The sequence below is a fragment of the Tupaia chinensis genome, unplaced genomic scaffold (genome assembly GCF_000334495.1).
Source record: "Tupaia chinensis unplaced genomic scaffold, TupChi_1.0 Scaffold148607_1, whole genome shotgun sequence".
NCBI lineage: Eukaryota > Metazoa > Chordata > Mammalia > Scandentia > Tupaiidae > Tupaia > Tupaia belangeri.
Window position 1 is genome coordinate 623,138 of NW_006208456.1, and position 18,871 is coordinate 642,008.

General features: G+C 41.0%; 1 protein-coding gene across 6 annotated transcripts in view; it reads left to right on the top strand.

Annotated features, from left to right (window-relative positions):
- The window catches only part of RGS6 (regulator of G protein signaling 6), a 614,581-nt gene that overhangs the window by 532,705 nt on the left and 63,005 nt on the right, over positions 1-18,871 (top strand). For all 6 annotated transcript variants that reach the window (XM_006170490.2, XM_006170489.3, XM_006170488.2 and 3 more), the window contains exon 13: positions 9,180-9,290. In XM_006170490.2, coding sequence (XP_006170552.1) covers positions 9,180-9,290 — 111 coding nt within the window. The remainder of the gene's footprint in view (positions 1-9,179; positions 9,291-18,871) is intronic.

Consider the following 18,871-nt stretch of genomic DNA (forward strand, 5'->3'; position numbering starts at 1 on the left):
CACGCCGGGCGCATGTGCGTGCGTGCCCAAGATCCCGAGAGGAGAATGGAGGAGAAGGGATTGCAGTGTGGTCATCCCCCCGGGGGGCGATTTCTCACTTTATGTCTCTCTGTCTCTGTCTGTCTGGCGATCACACATGCCCTATATCAAAAACCTTTCCAAAAAAAAGAAAGAAAGAAAAAGGAACAAAAGAAAGAAAGTAGGAAAGAAAGAAAAGAAACATGACCACCTTCCCAGTTTTTACAATTGCACAGTTTCTACTGCAGAAGCTGGAAAAAGAAGATATTTAACTCTGTTTAGATCCCTGTGTCTATCCCTGGACAAATTAAACATGACTAGGAGCAGACTCAGAATTCAGTGGAAGCTCCTGAAGTAGCCTTGTGTACATGTCAGGTGGGTGCAATGCTAAGGAAATGGGTGGAACTGAGCAGAAATCCAGAGACATCATCTGTGCCAACTGACCCCTCTTAGAGGACTTTGCACCATCCGGGATCCCTATCTGCTTCACTGAGATTTCCAAGAGACCAAACATAAGAATCAATGCAACCAAGAACATGCATCATATTCCTGGGCAGTGCTTCCGTATCTATTCACACCTCTTTTTATACCAAAGAAATAGCTTTGGACAGCCTGGAAGCAAACTCCAAAGCCCTCTAATCTCTCTTCATTAAGTTTAGATCTTGTTTTATGTTGTCCATCTTTATTTCTTTCTTTTGTGTCCCACCTTGGAACCCCTAGCCTCCAAGCACAAGGCATCTCAGTCCAAATGAGAGAGACAAGAGGGCAAGCAAAGGGCAAGCTTCCCTTACTTTAATCCCTTGCACTGTTTCTGCACAGCGTGATGATGAGAAGCAGCAGAAGAGAAGAGGAGGCCAACTTTCCTCTCAGCCCAGTGTGGGGTATTCTTTCACCTCCTCTTAGCTCTCTGCTACCAAATTTGTGGAGTTAATCCTCTCTGATGCTCTCTCTGTGAAGAATCAACCGCCTAAGAAGCTAGGAGAGTAGTTGAGGCAGCGGACTGCTCAAAGCTCAAGTCATCCATAGAGACCTCCAGGAAAATGTACTTTGCTATGTCTTTTCTATACAGTGAGGATGGTAAAGAGGACAAATGAGAGAACATAGGTTCAAAAACACTGATGTATGTGCATAGGTTGAGGAAATAGCAGTCAAACAAAACTTGTTGGTGCCATTCCTAAAACGTCCATGAATCATCATGGGTTACCCAGAGGGACCCTAATCCAATGGCAAGAGTCCAAAGGGAAAAAATAGAGAAGACAGACCCAGAGGAAAAGACCATGGGAAGACAGAAGTTGAAATGATGCAGCCACAAGCCAGGGCATATCTGGAGACACTAGAAGCTGGAAGAAGAGATGAAGGAGTCTCTCCTAGAGCACAGCCCTGTCAGCATCTTGATTTCAGGCCTCCAGAACTTAGTATAAATTTCCATTGTTTAAAGTCCATGGTGATTTGTTATAGGAGCCCTAGGAAACTAATATATCCTCAATATGCAACTGTGTTTCTCTCAGAAAGAGTGAAGTTAGCTCAAGTGGGAAAGGAGTGGCTCCCTGTCACAACACAGACTCATAGCCTGATCCTTCCTGAGGTGCTTTCCAAGAGCCCCTTTGTCCATCCTGCCTGAGGTGCTATAAATGCTCTCATTAATGAAGTCTTGCTGAGCAAGATACATGCCTCATAGGTAATTTACAAAAAGGACGATGTGCCTCCACTGTGCCTAATGGCTTCACTCATAGATTTTTGTATTTGTGGGAGGTTCTCAAGACTCTTTTGAAATACTTCCCCATGTCATATCATAGTGGTCCTGAGTGTTCAACAAGACCATTGTACAACATGGGGCTGGTTTGAAAAAGATTAGTTAAATGACTCGACCAAGAACTAAAGCCAAGACTTCTTAACTTGGACCACTGAAATGATTATTTTCAAACTTTCATGTGCATATGAATCACATGGGGGAATCTAATTGAAATGTAGATCATGTCTATGTAGGCCTAGGGTGAGGCCTGGGATTCTGCATTTCTTTATTTTTATTATTATTATTATTATTATCATCTTTATTTTTTTTAAAGAATTATTTTATTCAGAGAGAGAGCAAGCAAGAGCAAGCCACCAGGTCCGGGACTCAAACCGCAGCTGGCCACATGGGAGTCTAGTACCGTAACCACCATGCACGTGGGGCATGGGCATACTGCAATCCCTTCTCTTCCCTTTCTCCATTATGTTAGCATTTGGGGCAAGCACATTACATGCAGTGTGTTTTTCAGGCCACCTGTGCTGGTATTCAAACCATAGTTGGCCATGTGGGATTCAGTTCCTTTAACCATTAGGACACAGGACAACCTAAGATTCTGTATTTTTTTTTTTTGAGAGAGAGAGATTTTTGCTGTAGGGCATGTGTATTCTCTGGAGAGACAGAGAGAAAGCAAGAAATCACCCCCCAGAATAGATGACCACACTGCAATCCCTTCTCTTCCATTCTCCTCTTGGGAATTTGGGCACACACACACTTGTGCCTGATGTAATTTTCAAGCCCCCAGGTCCAGTGCAATGCTAAGGAAATGGGTGGAACTGAGCAGAAATCCAGAGACATCATCTGTGCCAACTGACCCCTCTTAGAGGACTTTGCACCATCCGGGATCCCTATCTGCTTCACTGAGATTTCCAAGAGACCAAACATAAGAATCAATGCAACCAAGAACATGCATCATATTCCTGGGCAGTGCTTCCGTATCTATTCACACCTCTTTTTATACCAAAGAAATAGCTTTGGACAGCCTGGAAGCAAACTCCAAAGCCCTCTAATCTCTCTTCATTAAGTTTAGATCTTGTTTTATGTTGTCCATCTTTATTTCTTTCTTTTGTGTCCCACCTTGGAACCCCTAGCCTCCAAGCACAAGGCATCTCAGTCCAAATGAGAGAGACAAGAGGGCAAGCAAAGGGCAAGCTTCCCTTACTTTAATCCCTTGCACTGTTTCTGCACAGCGTGATGATGAGAAGCAGCAGAAGAGAAGAGGAGGCCAACTTTCCTCTCAGCCCAGTGTGGGGTATTCTTTCACCTCCTCTTAGCTCTCTGCTACCAAATTTGTGGAGTTAATCCTCTCTGATGCTCTCTCTGTGAAGAATCAACCGCCTAAGAAGCTAGGAGAGTAGTTGAGGCAGCGGACTGCTCAAAGCTCAAGTCATCCAGGAGACCTCCAGGAAAATGTACTTTGCTATGTCTTTTCTATACAGTGAGGATGGTAAAGAGGACAAATGAGAGAACATAGGTTCAAAAACACTGATGTATGTGCATAGGTTGAGGAAATAGCAGTCAAACAAAACTTGTTGGTGCCATTCCTAAAACGTCCATGAATCATCATGGGTTACCCAGAGGGACCCTAATCCAATGGCAAGAGTCCAAAGGGAAAAAATAGAGAAGACAGACCCAGAGGAAAAGACCATGGGAAGACAGAAGTTGAAATGATGCAGCCACAAGCCAGGGCATATCTGGAGACACTAGAAGCTGGAAGAAGAGATGAAGGAGTCTCTCCTAGAGCACAGCCCTGTCAGCATCTTGATTTCAGGCCTCCAGAACTTAGTATAAATTTCCATTGTTTAAAGTCCATGGTGATTTGTTATAGGAGCCCTAGGAAACTAATATATCCTCAATATGCAACTGTGTTTCTCTCAGAAAGAGTGAAGTTAGCTCAAGTGGGAAAGGAGTGGCTCCCTGTCACAACACAGACTCATAGCCTGATCCTTCCTGAGGTGCTTTCCAAGAGCCCCTTTGTCCATCCTGCCTGAGGTGCTATAAATGCTCTCATTAATGAAGTCTTGCTGAGCAAGATACATGCCTCATAGGTAATTTACAAAAAGGACGATGTGCCTCCACTGTGCCTAATGGCTTCACTCATAGATTTTTGTATTTGTGGGAGGTTCTCAAGACTCTTTTGAAATACTTCCCCATGTCATATCATAGTGGTCCTGAGTGTTCAACAAGACCATTGTACAACATGGGGCTGGTTTGAAAAAGATTAGTTAAATGACTCGACCAAGAACTAAAGCCAAGACTTCTTAACTTGGACCACTGAAATGATTATTTTCAAACTTTCATGTGCATATGAATCACATGGGGGAATCTAATTGAAATGTAGATCATGTCTCAGTAGGCCTAGGGTGAGGCCTGGGATTCTGCATTTCTTTATTTTTATTATTATTATTATTATTATCATCTTTATTTTTTTTAAAGAATTATTTTATTCACTCATTCATTCATTTTAATTTGACCAGGGAGACACAGAGAGAGAGAGAGGAAAGTGAGAAAGCAAGCCACCAGGTCCAGGACTTGAACCATAATCAGCCATGTGGGAGTGTCCAGCCCGTTAACCACCATGCCACTTGCTGGTCCCATTTATTTATTTATTTATTTTTAATGACCAGAGGATGTGTGTGCTAGCCCAAGAGACAGAGAGAAAGGTGAGAAAGAGAGAGAGAGAGAGTGTTTCCCCAGTGGGGCATGGGCATACTGCAATCCCTTCTCTTCCCTTTCTCCATTATGTTAGCATTTGGGGCAAGCACATTACATGCAGTGTGTTTTTCAGGCCACCTGTGCTGGTATTCAAACCATAGTTGGCCATGTGGGATTCAGTTCCTTTAACCATTAGGACACAGGACAACCTAAGATTCTGTATTTTTTTTTTTTGAGAGAGAGAGATTTTTGCTGTAGGGCATGTGTATTCTCTGGAGAGACAGAGAGAAAGCAAGAAATCACCCCCCAGAATAGATGACCACACTGCAATCCCTTCTCTTCCATTCTCCTCTTGGGAATTGGGGCACACATGCACATGTGCCCTGCATGAGTATCAAATCACTGGGTCCGGGACTTGAACTGTGGTCAACCATGGGGGACTCTAACAATGTAACCATTATGCCATGTGCTGGTCCCTAAGATTCTGTATTTCTAACAAGCTCTTAAGTGATAACCGTCCTGTTGATTGGTAGATCACACTGAGTAGTAATAAGGTAGAGGTTCTGACTAATTTGTTTTACATTTTAACATTAAATTAATTAACCATGGTTGCCCTTTGTAGTTCAGTAGTAGGAATTGTGACTCTAACTTTGCCATTATAGAGGAAATTGCTGACACTCAAGCTAGTGATACTTGGAAAAAGTTTTGTTGTGGATTGATGATCATGAAAATATTCATATCTTTATTTAGAATTCACATCCACTTATTGATGTGAATTCTAAATAAATAACCCAGAAGATGAAAATTTTGTATTGGTGATGCTGTCCTATTACAGCCCTATGTATACTAAAAAAAATTGAAACTGCTTCTAATAAAAAGGAAACAATTATGTACGTTATGATAAATTCATTCAAGGTAATTTTATAGACATATGTTTATCTTATCTTTTCACACAAAAGTAACATGTCACTAGATGAATAAAAGTGGTAGGAGTTGGGACCAGCAGTTAGCATAATGGCTATGTCACTAGACTCCCATGTAGTCGACCACAGTTTGCGTCCTGAACCCAGTGGCTTAAAACTCACGCCGGGCACATGTGCATGTGTGCCCAAGATCCCGAGAGGAGAATGGAGGAGAAGGGATTGCGGCGTGGCCATCCCCCCTGAGGGGTGATTTCTCGCTTTCTGTCTCTCTGTCTCTCTCTGTCTGTCTGGCAAGCGCACGCGCCCTATAGCAAAAAAACTAAAACAAAAAACAAAAAAACTTCTCCAAAAATAAAAAATGGTAGGAGTTCACAGGATCAATAAATTAACAGATGAATAAACTTTTCCAAGGTAGAAAGTCTATGGAATTGAGGAATATAATCACAGGCCCCCGTTTCTCTGTGTGTAATGTTTTAATTTTTTGTTTGGCAGTGATTACAAGAATGATTTCTTATGATTTTTACACCTTTCTATATGCCTGAAATATTCAAAATTTAATAAAAAAAGAAAGTAGTTGGGGTCAGAGTGAAGAACATTAAACCTATATATTGAAAGCAGAAGTATTTTAATAAAGTAAGTCAGTCAGTCCAACAGACCTTGGCCTTAGCTCTTAAAAGCAAGAATGAGGCATGATGGATCTAGTCTATCTCTAGATGCTTTGGACCCTACATCTCCTACCCATTAAGAAACCATCTCTCTCTACTTCCCACCACCACAGGAGATGGGCAGCTTATTTTCCAGACCAGTTGAGCCAGCACTCAGGCACATCATCATGGGCCAGCTGAAAACAGAATTAATGGTTGCTGTGCATACTGAACTGTGGAATCTTGGTCCTTCTGTCCTGTTCTCAGGCTTCCAGGAACCAGACATATATACCTATAAGCAAGAGACTATCAAGCTACAATGCAGAGGCCAAATCTAGTCTCTGTCTTTGCAAATAAAGTTTTATTGGAACACAATCACACTTGTTCACTTATAAATCATCCATGGCTGCTTTCATGCTATAAGAGTAGAGCTAAGAAGTTGCAACAGACAGCATCAGACCCAGAAGCCTAAAATATTTACTACTCAGGCCTTACAGAAATTGTTTGCTGATCCCTCCTCTAGAGGAAAATAGATGTGCCCCTAGGCAAGACTCTAGATGTTTCATTTGAACTGCCCCATCAACAGTGAGGAAGCCCATCTTTTTGACAAGCTCTGTCTACACACACACTGAGCCTCCAAGCAAGTTTTAGCACCTCACTTTTAAGCACAAATAAATGTCCAAAGATTTTCCAAACACTCATGGAACACCTTAGTGTGAAAGAGTATGACAAAAATTAAAATAAATTTTTAATTAAAAAAAAAAACAGGAAAAAGGAACTTGAAGGAACCAAAAACAGTTTAACAAACAGAAAAAGTTTACAATAAAAAAATTTTTACAATAAAAATGTAGAATTAATATTCTGAGCTATGCCAAGATAGTTCATTTATAAAATAAGAGCTATGATAAACAAGAATGAACTTAGAAATGTAAGAAAATCATGGCCCCACAGTGTAGTGGTTAAAGGAGCCAAGTCATTTATGTCAACCATGCAATTTGAATTCTTGATTTGGCAGCTTGAGAAATATGACAAGCACATGGGCTTGCATGCCCCAAGTCCTGACAGAATGGAGAAACAAAGAAGGGATTGCAGTAGATCCATTCTCCATCGGGAGTGCTTTCTCCCTCTTCCTCTCTCTGTCTCTCTGTCTTACGTGCAAGTGCTCATGTCCTCTAGCAAATTAAAATAATAATACAAATAAATAAATAAACAAGAAAATTTTAAAATAAAATTTTAAAAATTTTTAAAAATTAAAAATTAAAAAATTAATTAAAAAATTAATAAATAGGAAGCCAAACAGAAAGAGGAAGAGAAAGAAAATAGAGAGGAAGCCCTGCCTTTGTGGCACAGTTGCTAGCATGGCTACTGCAGAGCTGGAAGCTACATGCCAACTATGGTTCGCATCCCTGGCTTGGCTGACCTGAAAACACACCAGGTGCATGTGCATGTACCCAGGATCCTGGCAGGCTAACTAGCGGATGGAGATTGTGGCATAACCACGCCCTGTGGAAGATGTGTGTGTGCATCTCTATCTCGTGCACATATTCTATCATGGGTCTTTTTTTTTCCTTTTAAAAAAGAAAGTAAAATTAGGTTTATAATGGAAGAAGTCCAATATTTGGCTAAAAAAATTATAGAAGGCGAGAACATAGAAATGAAAGAGTGAGAAATTAACAAAGAAATAATATAAAATTTCTGAGAAATTTAAAAAAATCTCTTCTACATTGCACTCAGTATAGTGAATAGACAATTAGCAAAGACCATAATAAAATTTCAGAGCACTCTAGCAATAAAGGTTCTAAGTTGATAGAGAAAAAATTAAAAAAAAAAAAAAAACGAGAAAAAAAATGAATCCAGACTTCTCAAAAGTAACACCATTGGGATGCATTACTATTGATGGGAGGGAAAAATGGAGCAATAGCTTCAAAATTCTGGAGGAAAATTATTTTTAACGTAGTAATTTATGTTTAGCACTGTCAATCAAGTATGTAATAAAATGACAGTTTTAGACATGCAAGGACTGGAATTATTTAGCTCCCATGAATCTTTTGTTAGGAAACTTCTAAAGCATGTGTTTCAGCACAACAAGGGACAAAAATCAAGAGACAGACATGGAATCCAGGAAACCAGGGCTCCAACACAGAAATAAAGAACATCCCAAGACCATAATTTCATATCAAGTCCTTAAAACAAACAATTCAGATTGAAACAGGAGGACTAGAAGATGGGGGCAGAACTGATCGATTATTTTATGTGTTTAAGACGTGGGGAAATTATTTCTAGACATTTTACCCGTGTGTTAAAAAACTTGAGAAAGTTGTATGCCACTTAGTTGAGCAACAAACAATTTATATCTAGTTTAGCAATGACTTAATTAATTGGCTATTAATTTAACAAAATCCATTTTACAAATCTCTTTGGAGAATCGCTGGAGGAAAGTGAGCAGGGCAAAGCTAGGGACTGGCGAGTAAAAAGTCAAATCCTGGTCCGGCCTGATGGTGTTCTGCAAAGCACTGGACTGCAGCGTTGAAAGCCACGTGGCTGACAGCGGGGTTGAAACCCAAGTTGGCCTGAAAACATACCAATGCAGATGTGTATGTGAGCCCCAAATCCTGATAGGATGGAGTAATCATGCCCCATTGGGGAAGGTTCTCTCTCTCTCTCTCTCTCTCTCTCTCTCTCTCTCTCTCTCTAATGAAAAAATATATAGATATAACGTCTTCATAATGAGAAAGTTCTCCAGTTAGGAATGCTGACTGGCAGCTTGGTGGAACTGTAATGTCTTCTATGTGCTCCAGATTCCTTGAGGTCCATAGTTGTGGAAGGAGATTGATTCACAGACAGATTTGGACCACACTATCAGTAAGGTCAGCCTAGCAGGAAGAGATGCACCAAGGCCTGGGTGGAGTTATGTGGGGGAAAAAGGCATACCACGTACATGTATGTGATGACCGCAACAACACCTAAGCAATGTGTTCATCACAAGAAGGAGACAAGAATAAATGAAAGCAGCTGTGTCAGAAGTGGGAGTGAAAATTATTTCTGTCTCTTTCATTTAGAATTAGAGGAAGATGCTATCATGTTTGTGCAAAGCAGAATAACAGTCTTCATCGGCAATCAGTGATGTTCTTTGCTGTTTCCTTCCTGCAGCTTAATCGCTTATACGGAACAGTATGTGGAATACGACCCTCTTATAACGCCCGCTGAGCCATCCAACCCTTGGATCAGTGACGACATTGCATTGTGGGACATAGAGATGAGGTAAACAAAGTTTTAAAGTTTGGGAGTGGGTGGGATATAGGGGGAAAAAATCATCAGATTACCTTTCCCCTATCTTAATTTGACTCCTTTTGTAACTAGAACTAAACCCTTCAAGTAACCTCCTGAGTTCTACTTAATCACAGCGTCTACCTTTTAATTCTCTGAGTTGTGGTTTCCCTCTGACTTCCCTTTGACACTCTGGATGTCATGAAAATGGATGATCCCTCACCACCTCCTAGCTCCGATTAGAGGAATCTGTTGGCCCAATGTGTTTTTTCATCCTGAAGAGCAGCAACAATAGTAACAGCTAGCACATACATTGACTGGCAGTATCACACGGAGTCTTCCACTAAATCACCTTCACAGGTACACATTACTGTTCTCACCATTGAACAGATGAGGAAACTGAGGCACAGAGGAGTTGATGAACTTGCCCAAAGTCACACAGCTAGGACAATGGCAGAGTCAGGGTGGGAACCCAGAAGAAGAACTCCAACACTAGGATTTTCATTGCTCTGCTCTTCTGGAATAGCCAGTAACAGTAATTCCACCCAGTAACTTCTTTTCTGTGAGGGAAATTGGATGTTTGCTAGACAGCTGAGAAACTGAAGCCCAGAGGGACTTGGACCATTTCCAAAACCACAGAAGGAAACGCACAGACCAACTTGGTGTGCTGTGCCTTCACACCCTCTGCCCCAGCTGACTCGTTCTTAGCTTCATTTTCCATTTCTCTATAACTCTCATGTTAGTTTTCACTCTTGATCTTTTTCTAGCTTTTCCCCCTCTGAAATAGAAAAACCTTATAAAAAGTAATAAAAGTCATAGATGCTTATTATAAAAAGCTCAACTATCCAGGTATACTTAAAGGAGAAAATTCACTCTTTTCCTAACCCAATCTCATCTTCTAAGAAGAACTTTTGGTTATAGACTGATGCTAAACTGCCCCCTTGGGTGCTGCAGGGAACTCTCAGGGTGCCCACAGGATATTCTCAACGTGTGAAGGAAACTCAGCGACGTTTGGCATGTATCAAATCCCTCATAAACTACTGGCTTAAGGGAGTTCAGATTCAGCATTAGAGCACATTAATTACATCCCGTTCGATGATGTCACATCTTTGCAAATCTGTGTTTTCAGGGCAGTTGCTGTGATAAAAAAGCAAGAATCAACACAGAGTAGGAAATGGAGGTGTTAACATCCAGTATGATTCCAAATATTGAGAAAATATGCAATTCCCAACAGGTGCACATTGTGGTAATTTAAGAATGAAATAAAAATATTATTTTTTCTTTCAAGTGTATTTCAAACACCTAAGTTTTTAGAACACAAATACATACAAGGTTGATTTACTCTGACTTTCAACAATGAAATTATTGGGCCAGCCCAAGGCTTGGTGGTTAAGGGAGCTGGATCCCACATGGCCAACTGCACAGTGTGAGTCTGGACCTGGCAGCCTGAAAAATCATGCTGGGTGCGTGTGCATGCATGCCCCAGATCCCAAAAGGAGGGAGAAGCAGAGAAGAGAATGTGGCATGGCCATTTCCGTGGGGAGTGCTTTCTCCTCTCCCTCTCTTCTATCTCTCTGTCTCTCTCTGACACAGTATTTTTTTAAAATGATACTTTTAGCTAATTCTTTTGATCTGGGGCATCATGAAAGCTTACTGAGACACTATGAGTGCGGTAACTTCATGAAGTTAGGGAACCTCTAATTCAGAGTTGTTCCCTTTGGCTTTCCACACACACATACACATACATAAGGGATTTTATATGTGCATGTACATATATGTACATATACATACAGTATATATACACATTGGATAATGGATTTTTGCATAATCAGGTTTATTATATATACGTTGTCTGATTTTTTTTCTAGTTTTTGCTATAAGGCTCATGTGCTCGCCAGAGAGAGAGAGAGAGAAAGTGATAAATCACCACCCAAGCAGATGGCCATGTTATAATCCTGTCTCCTCCTAGAATTTTGGACATGCAGACACACATGCCTGGTGTGATTTTCAAACCACCTAGTTCAATACTCAAACCGCACAGTCAGTCATGTAAGATCCAGCACCTTAACCTCCACACCATCTGCTGGTCCTGTCCAATCATTTTTTTTTTTTCAATTAACAGTATACAAGGCCTTCCAAAAGTTCATAAAAATGCACATTATAAAAACTATGCATGGGTTTCAAATTTTTTGTAATCAAAATAAACTCATACTTTAACTCGCTTTTTCCACAAACTTTTTGAAGTCCCCTTGTATTGTGACAACCTTTCTATATAAACATATAGATCCATCTTATCGTTTTTGTTTAAAGAAGAGAGAGGAAGAGGGAGAGAGGGAGCTAGAGAAATAGATCTTCTTGATATAGTCTCCTGTCACAGTCACTTTCCCGGCCTCCCAGCCAGCAGGACCACGGGCATTCACCACCTCACCTGACCTGCCTAGACTGGTCTGAGATAAGAGCCTGGGCCTGCCATGTGTCCCCAGCATCGCACAGCAGCACCCTACTGCCTGTGCCGTAACAGCTGGGCCACACCTGATCCCGTTTTGAGTATCTATGTAGTGTCACCTGAAAGAAGTAAAATTTATTTAACCAATACCCAGGTCATAAAATTTAGGGGTTTTTAGAGACCAGCACATGGTGTAATGGCCACCTCGCTGGACTCCCATGTAGCCGACCGTGGTTCAAGTCCCAGACCCAGTGGTGTGGCCATCCCCCCGGGGGCTGATTTCTCGCTTACTCTCTCTCTGTCTCTTTCTGGCCAGTGCATGTGCCCTATAGCAAAAATTTCTCAAAAAAAAATTAGGAGTTTTTAAAATCTTTTTTTTAATTTTATTTTGCTCATGGAAATAATGATTTAAGGAATACCCATGTACATAGTTTAATTCTTTTAATTTTTTTTTTTTTGGAGTTTTTGTGTTCCACTTGTTAGTTCGTTATTGCTTTGCTAACAGAAATACCTTAGACTGGGTGATTTATAAAGAAAAAGAGGTTTAGGGCCAGCAGATGGTATGGTGGTTAAAGGCACTGGACTCCCACATGGCTGACCCCAGTTTGAGTCCCAGACCTGGCAACTTGCTTTCATATTTTCCCTCTCTCTCTCTCTCTCTGGTCAAGTTGAAAAATAATAATGGTGATGAATGAAGTTAAATTAAAATAGTAATAGTAATAATAATAATAGTTCTTAAAAAAAAAAGAAATAGAGGTTTATGAACTTATGATTCTGGCAGCTGGCAAGTCTAAAGGCATCACAAGTTACCGAAGGTAGACTCCCGAGCAAAGCAGAGTGTGGTCTATATCCTTGTGGCCTGCACCTACCGTATTTCCTTTCCTTATAAACCTATCTGGACTCAATTATGAGGGCTCTGCCCTGAGAACCTTATCACACCTAAAGGCCCCACCCTGGAGCACCATGAAGGGGTTAAGTTTTCATAACACCTTTACAATACAGCCAAGTCCCAACACATGAACCTCTGGGGGAAACCATAATATTCTATGAGTGAGAGAGACAAGGAGAAAGATGGAGACAGAGACGGAGATATACCACCTGCAATGGGGTGTTAGCACCGCAATCCACCATCAGCTTCAGCCAGCTCAGATTGTGGGCATAACCCATGCATAGCATACTCGGAAGTCCCTGAACACAAGCCAGAAAGCTTTCCATGTGAGTTAGCCTTGCAGAGACTTGACCACTGTGCTACCAAGCAGTCCCCCAATTTTTTCTTTCTTGCTTTCTTCCTTCCTTTTTTAGATTTTTGCCATAGGGCACATGTACTCACCAGATAGAGACAGAAAGAGAGAAAGTGAGAAATCACACCCTAGGCGGATGACCATGCCATAGTCTCTTCTCCATTCCCTCTTGAGATTTTGGGCATGTACCTATAAGTGCCCAGCATGCTTTTCAAGCTACCAAGTCCAGGACCATGTTTAGCCATGTGGAAGTACAACACCTTAATCACCATGCCACCTGCTGACTCCTTTCTTTTTTTTAATTTGCCAAAGGATTCATGAAGTCACCAGAGAGAAAGAGAGTCAGAGAGATAGAAAGATAAAGAGAGGGGGAGAGGGAGAAAGCACCCTCCCTATGGAATAAAATCCCTCCATTTCTCCATCCTGTTGGGATTTGGGACTATCCCTTCTCTTCCATCTCTCCATCCTGTTTGAATTTGGAGCACATGCGCACATGCACACACACACACACACACACACACACACACACACACGCCCTAGTGTTTCTCAAACTACCAGGTCTGGGACTCAGGTGGTCCAGTCAGCCATGTGGATCCAGCTCCCTTAGCCACCAGGCCATGGGCTGCCTCTCAATTATTTCTTTAGTATGAATTTTCCTAGAACATCTAGGAATGGTGTGCACATTTTAATTTTAGTTCATGTTCACAGATTCCTCTTTGGCAAAACTAAAAAAAAAAAAATCATATGCTTTCAACTTAAAATTATCCATTTAATAGTAATCAAAGTTTACAAATCTGATCGGTTAAAAGACATATCTCATTTTACTTTTTCTTTGTTAATGTTCTTGAGAATCTTTTCACATGATTATTATATATTCACTCTTCTTTTGTGAGTTTCCTGGTTTTTTTTTTTTTTTTTTTTTGTATTTTGTCCACTTTTCTAGTAATGTGTTTTGCTTTAGATTTTGGTATATAAAATAGTCACATTTACTCGAATCATATATTTTAACTTTTTTCTAATTTTTTATGTTTTCTGAATCTCATTCATTCTTCTTGTTTCTTTTGCTCTATCCTGACTTGTTTTATTAATCAAGTTTTGTGTTAGTTTTTTTTAAATTTCAGTTTCTATCCTGGTCATATTTACTTTGAAATGTTTCTATTTAAAATGTCATTTATTAATATAAATAATAGTGAATAATACAAAATAAAAAGGAGAAATTTCCCTTTACCTCCTCTAAATTCCATTCTTCCCCAGAGGTATAATTTGATGTTTTATACCAATATTTTGGAGCTTATGTTTTCATCAACATTAGGAGAATAAATAGTATGTACAATAGATGGGTATCTTCTTTCTAATATTTCTGACATGCCCTAGGTAGTCCCTTCTGATCTGACCTAAGAACTTAAATTTTTCTTTAATAAAGGGATTTCTTTCTTTCTTTCTTTCTTTCTTTCTTTCTTTCTTTCTTTCTTTCTTTCTTTCTTTCTTAATTATTACTGCTCTTTTTCCATTCTATCCTCTTGTAAGAATCCTGGGCCTCTGGGATAGAGCTGCTTTATTTCCAAAATTTTTTCAGTTATGATTTCCATCTCTTTGTCTTTTTTATTCTACATTCTCAATTCAAGGATGAGGTTCCTCGAATTGCTCTTGAGAGCCACCAGTTTGGTTTTCACTGGTTTTAATTCTATGACTTTATACTTTAATGGGTTTTTCTTTCCTACCAAGTGTTGAGAGGGGTTTCACAATCATGTTTTTCATTACTAAGACTTGGTAATATTTCTTCGACTGTTATTTTTCTTAGCAGTTTACCCTGTCCTATTGATGTTTGTCCTCTTGAGTTTCCCTGACCTTTTTTTCCGTGTTTTATATTTTGATATCTTCCCTCTATTTCTGCCACTTAGTCTGTTTCATTGGGGTAATTGATTAGAGGATCATTGTTTCTGGTCATTGCTCTGTTATTCCAAATACTGCTCAAAGCAGATCATTTCTTTCCTATTCCCAGAAATGTGAAGGACTGCTCACTTTATAAATTAAAGTCTTGGCTTTCTATCCTACCACACATTAGAACCTCCTGGGAATTTATTTTAAAGAATACCAATGTCCTGTCCCCACCTGAGGCCAATTAATTCAGAATTTCTCAGAATAGCCACTGGCTTATATTTTTAAATCTCCAAAAGTGATTCCAACATGCAGCCCTGGTCTAGAAGGACCACCAGTAGCTGGTGAGGACTCCTGTACTATCATGGGGGTCCGTGGTTCTCAAGCCATGGTGGGCATCAGAATAACCGGAGGTGCTCTTTAAATAAGGATGCCCCAAGTGCCTGCAGGCATCTACCTGCCTTTTGAGCAAGCAGTGTAGGTGCTTCAGGGACATACCACTGTTTGAGTGTAGCTCGCTAAGTTCTCCCTGGAAGGCTTTCCTGTAAGCAGTTCACGTGGGCCCTGTAAGCAGTTCACGCGGGCCCTGTAGAAATGAGCGTTTTCATAGATGGTTGCTTCCTCTGAATCGGGCTTTCTCTTTATCACTTTGGGAGATTTCCTCCATGCTCTTTAGCTAAGAGATCAGCTGGAATGAAAGATGAACTCCCTTGGAGAGCCACCTATCTTTGTTATGTGTTGATTTGGACTGCCCAGTGGGAGGTAGAAATCTGATAAGAATCAATGAGCCCAGAGGACAAGTAAGAGTTAGAAAAAGGCATCCAGCTAGCAATTTTAAGATTCTGTCAGGATAAGGACTTATCCACATCACTACCTGCATTTTTTATTCTTTTTAAAAAGTGTACTTATTTATTTCATTTTTTAATGAAAGAGAGAGAGAGAGATTAATAGGCACCTTCCCGTAGGGTCTTTCACACCATGATCTGCACCCAGCCCCAGCCAGCTCAGATGACAGTGTATACAGGGAGGCCCTGGGATGAGAGATCGGACCTTCCTACATGGGTCCAGCATCACAGAGCATTGTGTTACCACTATGCCACCAGCTTGCCCCACTACCCACATTTTTAATTGATTTCCTTTTCATGTTGAACACTACCATGGGCAAAGTACAATGGTAACCAAAAAGACACACGAGAAAGCCAGCAGGTGGCATTGTGGCTAAGGTGCTGGACTTCCACATGGCTGACCATCATTTGTACCCTAGACCGGCGGCTGGAAAATCATTCCAGGCATGTGTGCATGTGTGCCCAAGATCCTGAGAGGAGAATGGAGGAAAAGGGATTGCAGTGTGGCCATCCCCCTCCCACCCCCCAAGGGGTGATTTCTCACTTTCTCTCCTCTGTCTCGCTCTGAGAAGTGCATGTACCCTACGGCAAGAAACTAAAAACAAACCAACAAAAGCAATGAGATATGGTCTCTGTCCTCAAACAGCTCACAAAACAGCCGGAGAGGCAATGACATAAACCTTTCAAAAGCTTAAAGAAAAATGTGTCACAAAAAAGCATTTCTACACAATGGATGGAAATAACAGACTGTGAGTTCCATAGATGGTTGGCTTGAGTTTGGCCTAGGGAAAATTATTATACTGGTCACCTGGGGAGGGATGTTGAGAGATATTTTAATTTTTAGAATTATTTTATAACCACAAGAGACCATTCAGTGGTGGCCTTGTGTTCAAATCTATTCTTGAATCTTAAAGGGGATAGTGTTTGGAAATACCTAGGTGATATAGGAACGATATATATGTAAAGGGGAGTTGTATCTAAGAAGCTTTTAATAGGATAGAGCCAACCTCTCTAGCCCAATCGATAGCAAGCTAGACTATGAAGCTGGAAGCCACATGCTGACTGTAGCTTGAATCCGCAGCTATTTGGAATAACAGAGCAATGACCAGAAACAATCCTAGTTGACCTGAAACACGCCAGTGTGTATGCCCAGGATCCTGGAGAGATGGCGAGCTGCAGGAGAGATATCAATAGTGGCATGACCCTGCAGAGGGTGCCTCTCTCACACACGTGCTTCTCGCCTCTCTCTCTCTCATGTACATGTTCTATCATGAACAAAAATAGGACAGGATCTCAAAGACCAAATATTACTAGGAAAAGGAGCCCATACAGAGCATCCTGGGATAGAAATAGAATTATGAAATGGGAGAGTTGAAGGAACCCATATAGACTAGATGGAATAGTAACACCCATAAATTTATGTTTTCCCCAGAACCTCAAAACATGACCTTAATTGGAAATAGGGTTGTTATAGATGCAGTTAGTAAAATGAGGTCCGACTGGAGTAGAGTGGCCTCCTAATGCTAATGCAGACTAGTATCTGTATAAGAGAAGAAAAGAAAGACGCAAACCCACACAAAGAAAGTACCATGCGAAGACATAGAATCACAGGGAGGACCCAGAGTGATGACAGAGGCAGAGATTGAAGGGAGGCTTCTACAGACCAAGGATTGCTGGTAACATCAGAAGCTGAGAGAAAGGCACGACACAGCTTCTCCCCTAAAGCGTTCAGAGAGTGTGGCCCTGTCGGCACTTCCATTTTAGACCTGGTCATCAGGATTGGGAGAGAATATGTTTCTGCTGTTTTCAAGCCACCCAGTTTGTTAGCGCTATTCTTGCTATGGGAGCCATGGAAACCAGTGCACCTGGGTGCCCTGTCTCTCCAGGTCCCCTTGTTTCTGCAGAAGGGTGACCTGGCGGCTTTCTAGACACCCCAACTTCTGTCCTTGGCCTCCCTGTGATTCTACATCTATAGTGACACCCCACGCTTTCTGCCCCACCCCAAAGATTCCAATTTAGCCACCCCTGTCACTACCAAGGAATCTGGTAGGGTGGATGTGGACTTAACAGTGTGGGTGCCAGAAAGTGGTAAAACGAAGGGCGGGTACACATGCATGAGGCAGTCACTACAAAGACTGACTTTCTACAGCTGGTTCTCTGGGCACAGCCTTTGATCAGAGTACAGCTCCCAGTAGCATCATCTCTACAGAGCTCCAAATCCTTCACTGGCAAACAGCAGAGGGCTGGACCATCCCAGGACACAGCATGACCCTGGCAGAGAAAGATGATGTTCAGCAACTCTGGGGTTTACATTTGCAATGAGCCTCAATTCTAAAGATATTTCTCCACCAACAGTATTTTTGGTTCCCTGGAAAGTTACTGAATTTTACTAGCTCCATTTGAGAGAATCCAGGATCTGTCTTCATGTCTTATAAAAGGCCCAGGCTAGTGTCTTGAAAGGGGTCTTTCAGAGAATTTCCCCATGGTTTGATCCAAGGAGCTTAATCTACTGCTGTGACCCTACTTGGTGTACCTGGATGTGCAAAGTCACACAGCAAGAGCCTCCCTGATACACATGCATATGGTGTATTGGCCACTGTCCTTGGAATTAGAAGATACTCTGTTGCTGAAACCAATCCACCAGGGTACCCTCTCTCTCCACATCCGATTATAGCCATCAATGCAGAGGTACTTAGGGTTTGGGTGGCTTTTACCTAGAGCCAATACAGTAGCCACTGACTACATGTGACTATTTAAATTTAAACTTTAATTATTTAAAATGTAAAGAAGTTTTAAATTCAGTTCAGTAGTCTCACTGGCCACTTTTTCAGTGCTCTGTGGCCACACGTGACAGGAAGCTACCACCTTGGAGAGCACAGTTGAGGAATAAATTTTTATCATCTCAGAAAGTTCTATCACACAACCCTGGTCTAGGGGGCTTTGCTTTCCCAAGCCTTTCAATACCCCAGCTCTCTTAAAAAAAATTCCCTCCTTACTAAGTGTGATTTTCTAATATAAATATTGAGAACATGTCAGCTCCATAGTCATAGTAAGAGGAAGCATGATTTTATTACTAGCTGTTAGAAATAATAAGAAGTATGTGCCTATTTCTTTAAAAAAAAAAAAAAGACTTAGTAAAGTAATAAGTACATATTTATTTTATCC